The following is an 18109-nucleotide window of genomic DNA, read 5'->3' as shown; positions in this document are numbered from 1 at the left end:
TCCCTCATGCCAGACACCACTAAATTCATTCCGGCAATAATGTCCCCCATGCCAGACACCACTAAATTCATTCCGGCAATAATGTCCCCCCATGCCGGACACCACTAATTTCATTCCGGCAATAATGTCTCCCATGCCGGGCACCACTTTATTCATTCCGGCAATAATGTCCCCCTTGCCAGACACCACTAAATTCATTCCGGCAATAATGTCCCCCCATGCCGGACACCACTTTATTCATTCCGGCAATAATGTCCCCCATGCCGCGCGCGACAAATTTTATTGCCGCAGTCTGTCCCTACATTATACAACTTTCGCAGTTGTTTTTGACTGGTAACGCTGTGGTAACGCTGGTGGCAGTTTTTCAAAGGTCACGGATTGACCTGCAAATCAGCTTTTCGTTCTAGGTCCCTCGTGTCACCATTCTGGCCAAAGGGTTACCGTTTTGGCAATGGTGGCAGGGGGGACACGGCAAAAATGTCCGGGGGGACAGGGGGGACATTTTTGCCGGTCACAATTGTGCCTGTTTTTATTAATGATTCTTGGGTTGTCTAGTTAAAGCGATTAAATGCTACGAATGCGATTACGCCAACGGAGACGTTCCTCCTGGCTGGCAAGAGATCACGACGGATTGTCTGAACAGCAATAGCAAGGAATGTGAAGCAGGCATAACGCACTGTGAAAAAACAACGGTATTCTTTACTAACCGTAAGTTGGATTCTGCAGTATCTTCGATGCGATTCAACTTCAACAAAATCTAAAAGTAACACAACAGATTTCGGACGAGGTGCGCAGTTAGCGTTTCCTCGTACTGAAAAACAACCACATCAGTATTTATTAACCATACTTGATGTTATAGCGGACAAGTATCAGATTGATCAACAGGCATGTGGGGAGCAGCAATATAACAATTGCCACAAAGCAATATAACAATTGCCTATTTTAAGACTGGGGTAAAAATAGCCACTTCGATAACAATTATCACAGGTGGTGCGAACCCTGGGAAGTTCGAAACGGTGGTGTTGGTACAAAATGCCGCTGTTCCAAGGATCTTTGCAATGTCTTTCCAAAAAGTACGTAGTTTCCCCCCTAATCGGGCTAGGGGTCTGACCGGCCACGGTACACACTGACAACGATCTAATTGTTGCAGACGCATCAACCGTTAGCAGTTCCCAAACCAATAATCAAACGAATAACCAAACCCAAGGCAATAACACAACCAATAACCCGCTCCCTTGCGCAGCGGCCAACAACTCCGGTCAGTATGACGAATTTAGTTTTTGAAATCTGCATGGCAGAATCCCGGGTGAGGATTGCCATCTTGTTGGTGAGGATTGCCATCCAGGCCATGAACCACTAGATTTCCAAGCCTCGCCGCTAGCTTCGACCGTAAACACGTTTAACACTATGGCGTAAACAGCCATGCGGCGCGTCGCGAAGGTAGAATGAAATCCTATCACGCCGCCATGAAATCACAACACAGTTGTTGGTGTTCCGTTATACAATATCTACATGATTCCGGGCTTTGCGAATAATCAACTATGCCTTCCACCCCGTTTGCCACTTTCCGATTCTGGTAAATCTTTGTTGGCAGGGTATAGAAGGTGGCAGTGGTTATAAAAGGGAGTATTTCGCCGCAGTGCGAATAAATGAATTATTTGCCGCAATCTAAATTAGCTTGTTGGCTTTTGCACACTGCGAGTGTTCAGCTTGTCAGCTATTTTGCCGCCGTCTGATAGCTGGACTACTCTTTTGGCTATTTGCATGAAACCAGAACCCACATACCTAATTTCGAAAAATTTCCAAAATAAAACCGTGGGGAAAAAGGAAAGCAAGGACATCGTAATCGCCTTATTGTAAAGTTTTCACCAAGTCGCAGCCGTAAATAACTACGAATACTTGTATAGTAAGTACTGTACACAATAACGCGTAACACTGTATTCAAGGAACTTGTCAAAAATGACAAAACGATTCGCACTAAACACACTTAGTGCATGACGATTTTAACCGAAAGGAAGGAGAAACGACGCGCCCAGAGCCAAATTCGGGAAGAAGAATAAAGGCCAACGCTATACGCAGGAGTTTTTCGTTTTCAAGAAAACTCTGTACACCAAAATCTGTACTAGAAAATGTCGTAGAAATTTAGTTTGCAGTGCACTTACGAGTTGTAGTACAATAATTCATGTGTGCGTTGCGTTCTGGTTCGCATACACATTACTTGGATAAGTACGTGTACAGGTATTTTTTGTAGGTACTGCACACCGCACGTGGGTCAGTACAGCACCTATTAAAATCGCTCTTGTGTTAAAAGCAATCCCGTGTGCCGTTATAAGACGGGAACCTGGCAAGGTTCACGTCGTAGAATCGGAGTTGACGTAACTCCGTCTACCAAGAAAATCTGGCAATGCTGTAAGCGCCTACGCTATGGAAATCGAAAATATGGCGTGTTTGCTAGAGATTTATGACAACACTAATTTCAATAGAAATTCCACGTGGCCAACTTCGCACTGCTGACCACAGCAAGCGCACGTAACCGCTGCACTGTGCGGGTGCACACAGAACCCCAAGGCACTGCCACGCATAAGGCGGCGCGCAATAAAACACAACAGACTAGCGAGGGTGTACCCATAGTACGCCTGCGCTCATATGCCTCTGGGAGGGATGCCGAGCTCCGTTCGAGGCTAGTCTCCAATTCCAATTCCTTGGGAATCCATCACGGCTGGTTTGTGTGATTAAAAAAACATCGAGATTATTCTCCTTTTAACATCACAAATTCCATCTCACATGTGAATAAAGAGATCTCGTAACAAAAGTAAACAGTAAAAAAATATCAACAGAATTCTTAATCAAGGAAACTAAGATCCTCCGACTCGTAAAGGTCACTGGGTCCTGTCAACCGTAATCCGCTTTGGCCCATTCTGCTATGTGAGCAATCTTTCATCACAATGAGATATGCTTTTAGGAACAAGATGCGTATCATTGCACGACTTTAGGAATACTGCTTCTTCATCTTTGGATTCTTTGCGTATCAACGTACGTCTTTCGTAACACTGAGATCCTTCGAAGGTCATGGAGGGACGGCCGAAGACAAGCTTGATTGCTTCCTACCTGGTAAGGTCATTTTCTTGTTCCGATGACTCCCTTGAGCAGTGAAGTTCTCAAAGGTCATCCTTTCTCTTCTGATGTGCGACCCATTTGGGCAGTGACGGTTTCAAAAGGTCATCCATTTTCCATACTGACTTCAGCATTAAAGGGCATGGAGAAACTTAGCCGATGTTCTGGCTTTTAAGCAATTCTGCTTGTCTCCCTTGAAAAGGTCATCCATCATTCTTCATTTTCTTCATTTTTTCTGTCGCATATCCTTTCTTTTTCTTTAGTGGAGAAGAGGGCCAATGTGACGCCGTAACCTTCTTCCAATGACTTGCACTTTTTCTTCTTCTTTCCTTACCAGTTTAGGGGGCCGGTTAACTGCCGTAACTCCTCTCTTAAGGCAGACATATTTTGTCGCTGTAACCTCGTTATGTGACAAGTTTCTTCCTTTCTGACTCTTTCTCTTTTTCTCCCTTGTCCCTTCTGACATTCCGCTGGAGTGTGCCGACTCAGCAGGCCGCAACTACACCCCGAAAGTGACGTTATGTTGAAATGAGGAAGGCCAGTTGTCACCGAACTTTTTCTCTTTGAGGGCCGGTTGACCACCGTAGCTCGACAGATGTAAGACAGCATTGATCCCCTTGTAACAAAACTCTGCAAACAACAAGACAGGAACGATATGACAGTTTAAAAAGTTGCGTCCTTCCGCCCTGATACTGTACCTTCATAACCGTTCACTGTTCTGCCGACTGACGGCCGTAACTAGCACATCAGCGATGCTCTTAAGGTCATCACTGGTCATTTGAACCATTGTCGCGGTTCCAATCGAAACGTCGTCTCTCTTTTTCGTTACGATCTGACGTCCGAACTCGAGGTTCCTTTTCTCTCTCTTGCAACACGTCTCCTTCGCTCCGGTTGAAGATTTACTGTTTCGATTTCGACTGCGCCGACGCTGAATACGTATTAAGTGTTCCCGGGCGTCAATCGTTTGCGCTTTCAGTCTTTCGTCGTGCGGATTTTCGCATATCCTTTGACATATGTCGACGTAATCCATATGCAGCTGTTGATTTCGCCGTCCGCGCTTTCCCATGTCATTGTTCTGAGGTCGTCTCTCAAGTTCTGGACGGTGACTGCTCTTGTTAACGCTGATCTCTTGGATGAAATAGACAAGGTCAGACGGCTGGATGAACGTCGTCCCCATCGTGCGCCTTATCCGTTCCGCGCATTGATGAGCGTACATTTGTGACTGGCGTCGAAGATATTCATCATTCATTGCTCTCTGGCAATCTTTCAGTTGCTTCCTCACCGTTTCAGAAGAGTTAAAGTTCGCGATTGGCATTCCCATTTTTATGACCTGTGCTGTTAGTGCCGGCGGAATTTCCGTTCTTGTTTGAGCGCTCTTTCGCAGCTGATGATGCGTCTCATGATGACCAGCCTTGCCGCTAAGATCTTCTGGATCGTAACTCGATGGTCTGGCGGTGAGTCTGGTTGAACTGAGAATCCTAACGCAGCTCTTCCTGCGAGGAGTCGTAACGCCGGATTCACATGGCGTAACATGAATTGCGCTACACGGAGTCGTCTCTCCTTGATGTCCCTGTAGCAGAACTGCGTCATCCCTGTTGGGTCTGGCGCATCCAGGGCAGTTTCCAAGAGACTAAGATCAATCAAATTGACGAGTCCGCATTCTCGCGTTGGGAAGTAATTCAAGTTTGAAGATTGTTGCGTGATGATCAAGTCTTCCCGTTGACCGTACTCATATTCCTTCGCGTATCCGCAGTCTACCAACACCTGTTCTAGGTTGAAAAGAAGCCAGTGCACTTTATCAGTTCCTTCTTTATTCTCTGGCTCAATGCCCACTGAACGGCAGATCTCATTGGTTTGTTCGGTGAGGTCATTCATTTCAAAAATCAGCTCGATGGTGATGTTCGACTGGCTCTGGTGAGTCCAATTCCGGGCCCGACCTTTCTCGACTTCTGATTCTGGCGGTGCATTACTTGCCGTTCTGCGCTCGTCCACTGACGGTCAAAATCGAAAATGATATTTCGTCTTGATGGTGGCATATCTTCGTCTACGTAAACTTCAGTTGCGTTTGAGGATGACGGACTGCATTCCATCTGCTCATTTGGCTGCTTCGCTGATGGTTTCTCGGCTGATTCGAACGTCGAACAGACAGCGTGAACCGTCGACTTCATTGTTCGCGGACTCTTCGGTGTGCGGTGACCTTGCGAACTGGATGACCTTTTACTGCTATTGCTTTTGCCATCTCCGAATTCCCATTCGCTGGAATGCAGTGTATCTCGCAACTATTCATCGTCATACGGGCCTTTTGATGAAGTTGATTTGCCCGATCCTTCGCTTCGCCCTTCTCTACTCGGATTTGTTTCACTGCTTTGCGCTTCCTTTGTAGCCTGCTCCTGTTGTCGATTACAGGTTTCATTGATCTTACTATATTCTTTCGCCAATCTCTTATCTTCTTCTTCTTCTTGGCGGCGCTTCTCTCTTTGCTCTCGTTCTCGTCGGATGCGCTCTTCGTCCCTTCTCTTCTGCTCTGATGTACGCGTATCTTTTGCGTATCCGCTGTATCTGTCGTAACAGTTAAAGTCCCGTGACCTTTTTCGTGACTTTCTTGCGAGCGGTCTGACGACCTTTCATAGCCGTGATATCTGTCATCCTTAGGAGGCGATTGTGAACGTTTGAACTCATCCTTCTTAAAATTCCGAAGTGCTTGAATAAGGTCCTTCTCTTGCTTTCGGAAATTTCGCATCTTATCAATGCGTTCTTCGATCGCGATTTTGATGACCTGAAACGGTCTAACTCCTTTCGACAGGTTGACCTTTTCCGCAAAGAATATGGCATATTCGTCTTTCGTGACTGCGAGCGGATCTTGCAGAATGACATCGATTTGCTGTATCAGCGATTGTCTGATCACAGCCGCTTCTTTTTCATCAGGTCTTTCAGTATTGCCAACAAAACCGGTACTCCAAGTCCACTATGACCTTTAGGTGCATCTTTCCGGGGTTCAAGGATGATATCCCAACCCGGTCTGCGTCCGACCAACATTCGGTATTTGTCTTCAAGGATCATCCGATCTTCCGGTGACAGTTTCGTCCATGTTTATCCCAGGACCAAATGTCGGAAAACGTCAAGGTTGCCGCGTTGCGCTTCCTGAGGAATTATCAAGATCTGATTTGGCATCGGCACGGCGATCACGCAACCCCAGCAGGGATAACGTTCATTTGACAAAGCGTTATTACGCTTGCAGTCAGGACAATTCTCGTTGTAGTTCGTCAACGGATCCCTGGTAACCTTTTTCGCCGGCTGTCCTTTCTTTGAGCTGAGACTTTTCCGATGCTTTTCTGATTAGCTTAAACGTCTCGGGTCATATTGAACTATGTACAAATCCCTTAGGGAAATCTTGAACGTCTCGGGTCATATTGTACTATATACGATAGTAATCAAAAATGGGTGCCTATAATAAACAGGGTGCGAAAAGGGGTGCCTATAAGAAACAAGGGTTTTAGGGGGTGCCTATACAGTGAAACTCATCTTAACATTCCTATAACATTCACCTTCCTATAACATTCACCCCTTTACTGCATACAAGAAGCTGGGAACCAAACCACCCGGTAGACTATAACACAGGAGCAGTTCTGTTTATAATATTCACCCCTTTACAGCTATAACATACACCTTTTATGGAACCGGTAACAGCTTTCCCAGCTTATTCAACCCCTGCGTAACATACGGTTTACTAGGCTGGTGAAGAAAACCATTTCGGTGTCTCTAAAATAAGGTTCCGGCTTCTGTTTTTAATCCGATCAGTACCGGATCTTCCAGCTCCAAGCATACAAAAGGGCAGCAAAACCAACATTCAGACCGATAATGTCCATACTCTGATATTTTGTTTATTTTTTGGTTAAATAACACTCCCGGGGGCCGTGCCCCTGAGCCCATTAGGGCAGTGCCCCTGGGGGGGGGTGCTTCTGTATAACATACACCCCTCTGTAACATTCAGAAAGCCTGGAACGGAGGGTGTATGTTGTAGAGAAGTTTCACTGTAACGCTTAAATAACGGTTTTATAAATAATTTATAACGAATCTGCTAGGAGGATTTAGTATTATTAACTTAACAGCTGTTGTAAGAATTTTGTCGTATCGAAATGGTAGTAGATAGCATCCGCTTACTACCCTAAGACAGCACGCTACGCGCGAACGAGCACGGCAAGCCGTTGTTGCGCCACTTAATAATTTTTTTATACCGTTAAGAGGACAAATTTTGTACGAGTACAACAATCATCCTGTTACGCCGGTATACGCATAGCGGTCATCTGAAAGGCGACGATGTTTATGAGCTTTATTGCTAAACTTGTGTTTGGGTATGATGCGTTTCAATACAGCTTTGTTTAATTCCGTGTTTGTGTATGGATGAGTTCGTTATGGCTTTGGCCATAACGCTTACAATCTAAGAGGCTGTTCTCATGTTTATTGTCATCGTGAAAGTTAATGAACATTCTAGAATTGTTGCAACGCGGTTGCACTTGGATATAAGGTGTTGCTTTGCTGTGTGTGATATCGACCATTCCATCGATCGGCCTACCATTTCCTGTTGCTTTCCATCTCATTGTTATACCTGCTTGTTTTGTGGTTAAAGTTATAGTTAAGAACTACCACTTTTACTTTCCGTCAACATAGTATACGAGTATATTACGCAGTCATATACGGCACTGGTCCCTTTTATTCTATAATGTCCCTTAAATAAACAAAGATACAAAGATTCAAATATCCATAAATAGTAACGGCGTAGATTCAGTTGGTTTTTACCAAGGAATCGCGAAGTGTGACAAAATGGGTTACTAAGTGACGAAAACCTATCGAACCGCAATCTGCGGCAAAATAGCTAACCAGCTGCCTTGCCGCTCGAACTGCGGCAAAATAGCCTATGGCTCGTGAGCCGCAGTGTGCGGCAAAATAGCCAACCAGCTATTGTGCCGCATATTGTTGTTACTGCGGCAAAATAGCCTTAGCCTTATAAAAAGTGCCAGCCACCTTTTATGCCTTAGACTGTCTTAGGCAGCATCAATCAATTAAAAGCCGGGGCATGCGAGGACCCTTTTACGGGGTCCTTAGAAGCAAGCGTTGTCTAATAAATGTTATGATACGCTTGGCTTAAATTCCGAAAAATAAATGCATTTTCCAGGGGCTGTTTCAATGGTGTCATCGTATTCTGAGCCTTGCACTGGAGGGTTTCCTGTATGGCTGCTTGTTTTGAGCTGGTTACTGATATTTCTTGGTCAAACTACAGACCCCGTGGTTGCGAGCGGTCCCAAGAAAGAAGATGCCCAAGAAGCAGTTAATAATAAATGTTGCCGTTTAATTAATCATACTTCATATGATAACAATCTCTTATACTGAAGAAGTCAGTACAGTTTTTGTTGTTAGGAAACGTTATTAAGGCACTAGTTGTCTGAGAGAAAACGATTGTGTCCCATGATAGGATACCTTATTAGTGATGTTATTAATCATATTCTTTTTGCATTATTGTGACTGTTCTTCATATTTTTATGTCTTTAATGATGCACCAATAAAACACATTCATTATTAATTTATGCTGCCGATTCTGTAGCTTGTAGTATCTCATACTTTTATCCAAAGGAAATGGTTTGTCATCGCCTGTGGAGATTTTTATCCGATGTACGGGTGTTACAGATCGTTTTAATGATTTTACTGCTGATTATTGTCGTCCTGATATACGTCGTGCTATTTCGAGAAACGGTAGAACGTAGTACTCCTCATGGTACGTACTGACTACTGGGTAGTCGTGGTTGTCGCGAATTTCATCCTCTACATGTAAAATGGACAGATGCGCCTTAGTACTACACCATAAAGGTCGCGCGCGGATTTGGTCGCGTTTTCTTCAAACGTTGCTAAAACAGCATCATGTTGCAGAGGTTTCAATGAGAGCAAGTTATAAATATTTAGCAACAATTAACTGGGATTTTGCAGGCAGCAGTCTTAGTGCAGCGCGATCGCCCAATGGAACTGCCAGAGACGCCCAACAACGAGCAGCAGGTTATCTTGATACAATTATTATGGCGTATTTTCTGACGCTGAATTCTGCCGATTTAGGTGACGGACAGACGAATCCTGAACCCGCCCCACCGACCGCTCTCACTTGGAGCAAATACGAGATCTCGCGGACCGCCAGATACTCTGTTCCTTACTTGAATTACCGGATCCTGATCTACGAGAAAGAACAAACCGCTACGGCCACCAGCATTCCGGAAGCAGGCGTCTATTACTACGCCCCTCTACTTCTAATTAATGCCAGCAGCACGAATCTCTCGTTCAATCATTTCGAGCAGCGCTTCACCGTAGAATTCTCCGCGATCATGTACAACCAAAAGTTCCTTGACCACATTAAACAGGAACTGACGAAGCTTACGGAGAAGCCTGTGATGAAGCTGCGCATCATGCCCATCGAGAGCATCCGTTTATCCATCGAAAATCCCGAATGGGATCCCGACTACGAAGTGGAAAATTCTTGGCGTCCGTACTCCAACCAAGCGGATGGCCTGATTTTTCGGGTGTATAGTGCCACTGGATGGAAATGCCAGCGACTGAAAGACGGTCTGGTTAACGGGACAGTGAATTTATTAAGCGACGCGGAAGTGTATTATACGTTAGAGTCGGCAGCGCTTATCGGCCCGCCGCATGACGCTGACCGCGGAGCACGTGCAGACCGGGAAGCTCTTCACGGAACTGCAGCAGAAATTCCAGGGAACCGATGTGTATCTAAGCGGGGAAGACGCCAAGCAGCTGCAGCAGGAGATCGCCAGTAATGTGATGGCGGCGGAAATCGCCGATGCGGAGTTCATCGGCGGTGACCAGTCGCCGACGCTCATGCACTTCATCGGGGAAGCGCTCAAGTTGCAAGAGACCACGTCGGCGTGGTTCACGCCAAAGATGTGGGAATCGGTGTACTGGAAGGAAGAGAACGCCCGCCCCGATAAAATCACACGCGAATACCAGGATTCGTTTGACAAGCAGGACCAGGAGACCCAGCATCGCATTATGGATTACTTCAAAAAACAGGAGAGCGAGAAGAAATGCGGAAACGCCAATTTTGGTATCGAGGGTGCCGGTGCCGTGGAAGTGTCGGCCTGCACGAATAAAGGTAGTTCCAACTCGCAGCGTGATGAGATGGAGGATTATCTGCGCAATATCAACGAAGGCCGAAAGGTCACCGAGATGAAAGGTACGCGGTTTATCCGGAAGGAATTGGCGCTTAAGCAAACCAACTTGGCCTCATTGAAGCAGACGACGAATTTCGGGTCTTTATCGGTACGTAAAGGTCATCCCAGCTCTTAATTTAACTGCATGACCTTTCAGTCTGAATTCTCAGTATTTGTGCGTTCATTCAGCCAAATGTGTATTGCGGCGCTTGTTGTCGAAACCTGACTGAATTGTAATTATAACAAGCTACTTAGTTTTTGTTGCCTTTTTTAGATCAGGATCTCCAAGATTGTCGGCGTTATGAAGACGCGATTCAATTACGCAGGCAGTTTAACGGAAACCGCTGACGCAACGTATCCATCAGACGGGAGCTTAACCATTCACAAGAAGCAGCCATCAGATATCCGGGAAGCCTTTTACGTGCGGGCAGCGCGCACCTCGGTGACCTTTACCAAACCCCAAGCCAGTAACATCTGCCGGGATGTCTTCAGATGTGAACTGGCGACACTGGCCCACATGCCTGTATGGGTGGCCGTGCCGATGCCACGTACAGAGCGGATGTGTGCTATAGGGACACTGCTGAAATTCTGTCGTACGTTGGTGTTGAAACCGGGCAGTGGTATGATGAGGCCCAATCGGGCTTAAACTGTTACGGAATAAGACCGTTGGGCCGCGAGATAAAGTATTACGATGGGCATGAACTACTCGTATTGCCGTTTAACAAGAGCAGTTTCGGGCAATATCAGGACACAATAAAGTAGGCAAAAAAATCATTTAACGGATACACACACCGGACGCACGAATGGGACACAAACATTTACAAACCGTTTTACTAATCGTATTGTTCTTTGACAAAACTTAATCTTCATTTTGCACGTTCCGCAACTAGCGTTCTTACTGAGATCAAAACCTAAGAAACCTAAGAAACCTAAGAAACCTAAGAAACCTAAGAAACCTAAGAAACCTAAGAAAGCTATTAAAGCAAAGAAAGAAGCACAAGCTGTTGCGTATGAAAAAGCGGAAAACTGTAACCGCTTATATGAAGAAAACAAACAGCTTCGTGATGAATGGTACGAAAAACAAGATCAACTTACCAAAATGGAGGAGGAATTCAGGCAAGCATGCACCCAGCTCCTCCAGCTCCGAAATCCAGATGTTGCTCTTGGTGGTAGTCAAAGACATTTTGAGAGGGAACCGCCGGTAGCGACAGGAGATGTGTTGCGGTCTACCCCGTTTCCGGTGTTTCATCCTCAGAACTTTTCGACATTTAATGAACAGCCTTCGGCTGCGGCAACCAACCCGGCTAGCATACTGCGGAAGCCTAGACAGGAATCACGGGTTGAATTCTCGGAAGCGCACGCCATGCCCCGTTCGTCTTCAGAAGGTCAGATTCCTAAGGAAACAGTGCCGCCTAATCAAAAGAAAAACCGGTCAACAGATTTGCGTCAAGAGATATTTAAAAGGGCGTCCGATGACATTAGTCGTCATGCACGTAGATCTGAAAACAGAGACGGTTCTGATACGGAAAATGAATTAATGGACGATTTGCCGCTGGAGGATGAACATCGGCGTCCCAGTAGCACAGCCAGTAATGAATCCACGTCCAGAAATCTGCAACTAGAAGAATGGTTAATTAAGCAAACGCAAATATCGGACAGAGCAGCTCTTACACAAGAATGTGTTGTAGAATTAATTACGAAACTGGCGGAAAAAGGAAATGATAAAGCTGAAGGCAGTATGAAACTGTTCACCTTCGACGACTCTCATCCAGAGAAAATCCAGAAGTGGCTCATGAACGTGGAACAATGTCGAACCACAAATAATTGGAACGATGAGGTCACTTGTCGTAGAGTAACTGGCGCTTTCACTGGAGCATCCTTCCAATGGTTCGAGAAATTCTGGAAAGATAATAAAGGAAAACCATGGTCTGATTTCTTTAAACCAGCAATTATTGAGCACTTTAATGGCTCATTGTCTAAAGCGGATATACGCAGGAAAATGAACAATCGTAAATTGGATTTTTATGAGCCGGTTCGTGCTTACCTAGATAGTTTCCTCCCATGGTTTGAGGAGCTAAAAATTTCGGATGAAGAGCAAGTGGAAGCGCTCTTGGAGGGCGTGCAAGATCACCGGCCAGCCTGGTTTAGGGAAATCTATACTGCCTCCCCTAAAAATTATGCGGAATTTGAAAAGAAGTTGCAAGAGTGCGAGAAATTATGGAAGAGAATGAATAAAGATAAGAAAGCCCCAGAATCAACGCAGAAAAGTGCACTTGCAGAACCAAGAAGTGCGGGCAGTAATAATAATAATAGTCCAAATTATGAAGGTCGAGGTGGCCGTGGTGGCTCGTCGCAAAGAGGAAATTATTACCCGAACCGGGGAGGCCGCGGAAATTACGGGAACACCCGTGGCGGATACTCCCGTTCATATACCGAAACTGTTATTCCGCAACAGCAGAACTCTTCGGCTCCAGTTCAGCCTGTGTTGACTATGCCCCAGCCGCAATTCGTTCAAGTACCGGTGTATCAACAGCCACAGTTTGTTGAGCAGCAACCAGTACAGTTTGCGCAGACATTTCAGCAGCCCATTCCGATGCAAGCTGCTATGCCTGTTCCCGTGCAGATGATGAATCCGATGATGCCGGTAATGCAACCGCAGTTTCAGCAACCGGTACACAGTTTCGATCCACAGTATCAGCAGGATGTCCCTGTAAATAATAATAATAATAATTACAGTGCTGGCAATAACCGTGGGAATTATCGGCAGAATAATAACTACCGTGGGAATAATAATCAGCGCGGGGGTTATAATAACAATAACAATCGTCAGCAATATCAGAATGGTCAAGGTCAGAATTATCGACAAAATCAACAGGCTAGTAGCCAGCCTCCGTTTGACGAGCGGAACATCCAGAAAGAAAAATGGCGTACAAATCGAGGTGTTGAAATTTGCTTCCGCTGTCATGGGTTACATCCTGCAGCAGGTTGTACGAACCAGTTTGTACTCCCTCGTCAGTATGAGCCTTCTGCAGAATTGTTGGCTCGATACAATAACCCGCAACAGCAGATAAATATGATGGAATTGGACTTACCGACAGGTCTTTCCTCGCCAATGCCACAGTGTCACAAAATGGAAGTCCAGGATTTTTCGCAATATCCACTGGCAGATCATGTATGCTTGTTGCCGACGTTGGATGCACAGGCCTGGTATTCTGTAATTGATATAAATTATCAGAAGGTGAAAACAATGCTGGATACGGGCTCTAGCATTTCGGTCATGTCTCTCAAGATGGCCAAAGATTTAAAATTGAATATTCACCGGTGTCCTGACCATATTAAAGGTAGAGTCGTTCACACCGCCTATCAGGGAAGACAGTTAATAGAGCCGCTGTCGGTGGTAGTCACCATCGACGAATTTGGGATGGCTTTCGAGCACGCGATGCTTGTAAGCTCCACCTTCGACAGGGATCACGTCGTTTTGGGCCTCGATTTCCTCGCAACCAAACCATTTATCCTGGACATGAATACAATGACGTGGCGTCTCTCGCGCAGACCGCCCGGTGCGCCAGCATTTCTACGCCGTGAAACTCACCTAATGTTGGACGTAATTCGGTCGCACGACTTTGATCCTTTAATTCCCCCGGGAGTTAAACCGTCACCTCTGATTCCAGCGTTGATGTTGACAGAACGGATTGGTGTCGCTAAAGAGGCAAAATTCGTGCCATATGAATCGGCGCATTTAATTCTGGCAAAAGCTGACCCAGAGATTTGTATCTTGCACCTACAGAAAGCTAAACAGTCATGGCCTCGCCCAGTCCAGCCTTCGCAAGTAATTAAAGTGGCTGAGACACCGGTAAAAGCGGAAATCAAAGAAGTAGTGGCCGTGCAGGTGCCGCCGGTTAAAATAGGATCCGATCAGCGTGATGTTGAGTTCGTCCTAGGAGTCGTACAGGAAATGATTCGGCAGTATCTTCCGAAAGCAGCCTCTGTTGCTGATGATCCTGTCCAACCTGTAATTAAAAAAGAAATTAAGATCGAGAAAAACCCAGAACCAAGTCAAGTTCGTGGGGGAGGCGGTGAACTAATTATAAACAATATGCAGTCAAGTTCGCGGGGGAGAGAACAAGCATCTTCCCAGCCCCAAATTAAGCAGGAAAAAATTCGTCAGCCGTCACCGGCAAGTAGCTCGAGCACCTCGTCTCCGGCATCAGTCAGTCCGGTGCCCAACTCTGGCTCACGTCAAGTTCGTGGGGGTGATGATCCCCTGCAACTTCCAATTCAGATTTCATCCTTGGACGCAGTCCTGCATCAGCATCCTGCAGCTAAGTATTTGTACATGGGCGTCCTAGGAAAATCGTCTAAATCAGTGGAATGTCTCAGTATGGCCAATAAGTTGTTAAACGTTATACCTGTTGAACGCGACCGCAGAGACGTTGATGAAGTCCACGACTATCCGTCCTTCATGGCACGGAATCCAGACTTGAAAAGGTGGATGTCGCCGATGGATAGGCCGCAGGATAAAGGCTTGTTTCCTACAGAAAGAAGGTTTAGAGATCCTCAGTTCTGGAGGGAAACTCAACAGATGTGTGTGGACAGTCGGATGTGGTACAAAATGTATAAGAAACCGTCGCACGCTAATACCAATTTCACCAAGTACGAAATTAATCGGATGATAATCTGTGAAGGAATTTGGTGCAGAGTACCCGATCATAACGGTGCTTGTCCGAGGCTTTATGTGCCACACCAATGGCGGCAAAAATTGATAGCGTGCTTTCACGATATTTTAGTGCATAAACAGGTATATGGCCGGTGTGAAAAATTATACCCGTATCTTGTTAAAGTTTTTTATTGGCCGGATTGTATTATTGAAATCGAACGTTACGAAAAGAATTGTGATACGTGTCCAAATTCTCTAAATGATCGTCGGCATTTTGAAACGTTAAAAAGAAATGAGCAGTTGGCCGCTCAGAAAGTAACAGGAAAACGAAAAGTTACTTTTTCTGTGGATAACCCGGCGCCAGCTGGTGAATTTGAAAACGGCAGTTTTATCCCTGCTGATGATATGCGGCCCATTAATATTGGTCCCTGTCCGGTCTCCTACGAGGATAAACAGGCGGAGAAGCAGAGAGTAATAGCTTCCCAAACGACCGGCAACTCACCGCAAGGATATGTGCTAACGAGTCAGCACATGTCAGATTTGGTACCTCTGGCTGTCAGGGCAACATATGATACGCCCACGGATGTGAATATTAATGAGCAGTGGGCAATCTGGAATGAAATACAGAAACAGAAAACGTTAAGGGAGTCGATGGGCGTTAACTCAGCACAACCTACTGTGGGAAATGTTGAACAGTCATCGGAGAGTTCGGGAAGGAGTTCACCCCGGCGTAAAAAGTCTAGTTATAGTCGACGACTTAAGCGCGAATACGCGGAAAGAGAGGCGGCAAACCAAATGTCCGCTGAAACGGCGCAGCCGGCCCCGGTACAGCAACCAGCGGCTAAAAACTTACCAAAACGGTCGCAGGATGTCCGAGAATCCACAGAGATTCCGGCATGTGTATACACAAAGGATGTCATTGAGTTGGCGTACAGGGACGCCCACCTGAAACAAGCACAAGCACAAACAGAGATAAACCTTGCGGAACAAGACATTTACCGTTTTGAACCTGAGCCTGGTCCAATTGATTGCTTTAAAATGGAGCTCTTTCCGGCCTCCCCGGTTATAATTCAGCCCCATTCGCAAGGGATCATTCGTGCGACAACGGTCATGTCTGATGAACAGTTTATGGAATTCCAGGATGAGTATCTCTATACTCAGCCGTTTCTCTACGAAGGAAAAATCCCGGAAACGAACAAAAATGCAGTGCTGTTGGACGGCGTGTTAACGTTAAATGAATACGGTAATTGTCGGGTTTGTGTCGTAAATGTTTCGGATAAACCACTCGTTTTAAATGAAGAAACTAACCTCGGTGAGGTTGCGCTAGTTGATGCAGTATATCAAATGGAAGCCCCGGAGTTCCAGGAGAGCTACCACGACCACTCCTGCGGCATTCCTCGTGATGAAAAAGGCGTCCCAGTTCCGGAGAAAATTAATGAATGTGTTGCGATGCAGTTGCAGCCTTCCGCTCCCAGTGCTGTCGATCTTGAAACAGAAGAAACGTTCGTTAAAATTAAGGTGGGAGATATCTGTCCCAGCAAGGAAGAGCTCAAACAGAAATTTTTATCAAGCAAAATCAATGTTACCGACCAAAGCCCGTCCAGTTGGATGTTGCACCATTTATGAGCATTCAGTGGACACAGGAACGAGTCTGCCCGTTCGAACTCCTCCGTATCGTACATCGTTTGAAGATAGGAAATGGCTCCAAGCTAAAACACAAGAAATGATTAAGGATGGTATCATCGAATCGATTAATTCGGCCTGGGGAAGTCCTATTTGTATAGTAAAAAAGAAGGATAAATCCCGGCGACTAACGGTTGACTTTCGTAAATTAAATTAACGATTAATGGGCAGTAGCTATCCTTTGCCTAGAGTGGACGATATTCTTAATGCGTTAGATAAAGCCACGGTGTTCAGTAAGATCGATTTGAAAAGTGGCTTTTGGCTAATAAAGATTAAGCCGGAAGATCGGTGCAAAACAACGATGGTTGGAGAAGAGTTTACATTTCAATATAAAGTCTTACCGTTTGGTTCGAAGGACGCGCCTTCAGCTTTTCAACGAGCAATGGACTTGACGCTGGCAAACATGAAATGGAGGAACGTTCTTGTTTTTATTGATGACATTATTGTCTTCAGTAAAAATTTGGCTGATCATATGTGGGATTTACAGGAGCTCTTTCTGAGGCTCCAGGAGTGTGGCTGGACCATCAATCCTGAAAAAACTGAATTGTTCGTTAATTCGATTACATTTCTGGGACATACTGTTGACTAGTTCAGTATCAGCACGGATCCAGAGAAGATCCAGGCGGTTAAGGAATTTGGCCCTATAAAAGACAAAAAGGACATCTTGCGCTTCTTGGGCATGGTAAGGTATTATCGTCAATTTATTAAGAATTTTCAAGAAATTGCGGAGCCTCTCCAAAAACTTATCCCTAAGAAAGTTACCTTTGAATGGCGAACAGATCAGTGTCGCGCAGTTGAACAATTGAAGGAAGCATTGGTGACGGCGCCGGTCTTGGCCCGTTATGATCCAGAGGCTTTATCCCGTGTTGTCGTGGATGCCAGCACTATCGCTGTTGGTGCAGTGCTCATGCAGTGCCCTCGGGATGAGCCGACGGATGTGGCGACGAACTGGAGACCTATTGCGTATTTAAGCCGCAAGTTAACAGAGACGCAGAAAAGGTTGTACTTTCCTACAGAACTTGAGGCGTATGCAGTTATTTGCGCGCTTAAGAAGTGGAAACACTACCTGTCGGACTACCAGTTTGAAGTCCAGACGGATTATCAGGCGCTGGTTTTTCTGAATAATATGCGGGATGCCGCCGGTCGTCTTGGGCGCTGGGCGTTGTATATCCAGCAATTTAACACTAAACCAGTTCACATACCTGGCAAAGAGAACGTCATTGCTGACGCTTTAAGTAGAAATCCAGGAGAACAACCGGAACCCGACTCTGATGACTCGGATATTCAATTTGATTATCGGCAGACTTACCCTTTTGCCGGTGACGCTGCGATGATTGAATGCTGTTTTGCGGTTTTTGAAAGAAATTATGCGGATATGCGATTTGAAATGATGTCGGCCGAGGTAAAAGCCATTTCTGAGGAAGATATGAGAACCTTCGACGCGGAC

The 18109-nt window shown here is 45.7% G+C and overlaps 1 protein-coding gene and 1 long non-coding RNA gene across 2 annotated transcripts; both read left to right on the top strand.

Moving 5' to 3' along the window:
* Nucleotides 1–592: 592 nt before the first annotated feature.
* Nucleotides 593–1217, top strand: LOC129600474 (uncharacterized). Its single transcript, XR_008692056.1, has 3 exons — nt 593–708; nt 860–1073; nt 1151–1217. It is a non-coding gene; the product is annotated as an uncharacterized LOC129600474 (long non-coding RNA).
* Nucleotides 1218–8612: 7395 nt separating this feature from the next.
* On the top strand, nt 8613–11040 carry LOC129600460 (uncharacterized). Its single transcript, XM_055498982.1, has 4 exons — nt 8613–8884; nt 9094–9159; nt 9217–10431; nt 10597–11040. The coding sequence occupies exons 3-4, from the start codon at nt 9802–9804 to the stop codon at nt 10966–10968; spliced, it is 1002 nt and encodes a 333-aa protein (XP_055354957.1). The 5' UTR covers nt 8613–8884; nt 9094–9159; nt 9217–9801; the 3' UTR covers nt 10969–11040.
* The last annotated feature ends 7069 nt before the right edge of the window (nt 11041–18109 follow it).

The sequence above is a fragment of the Paramacrobiotus metropolitanus genome, unplaced genomic scaffold (assembly GCF_019649055.1).
Source record: "Paramacrobiotus metropolitanus isolate TYO unplaced genomic scaffold, Prichtersi_v1.0 Parri_scaffold0000178, whole genome shotgun sequence".
NCBI lineage: Eukaryota > Metazoa > Tardigrada > Eutardigrada > Parachela > Macrobiotidae > Paramacrobiotus > Paramacrobiotus metropolitanus.
The sequence above is the reverse complement of the archived record's forward strand: the minus strand, read 5'-3'. Positions and strand labels throughout refer to the sequence as shown.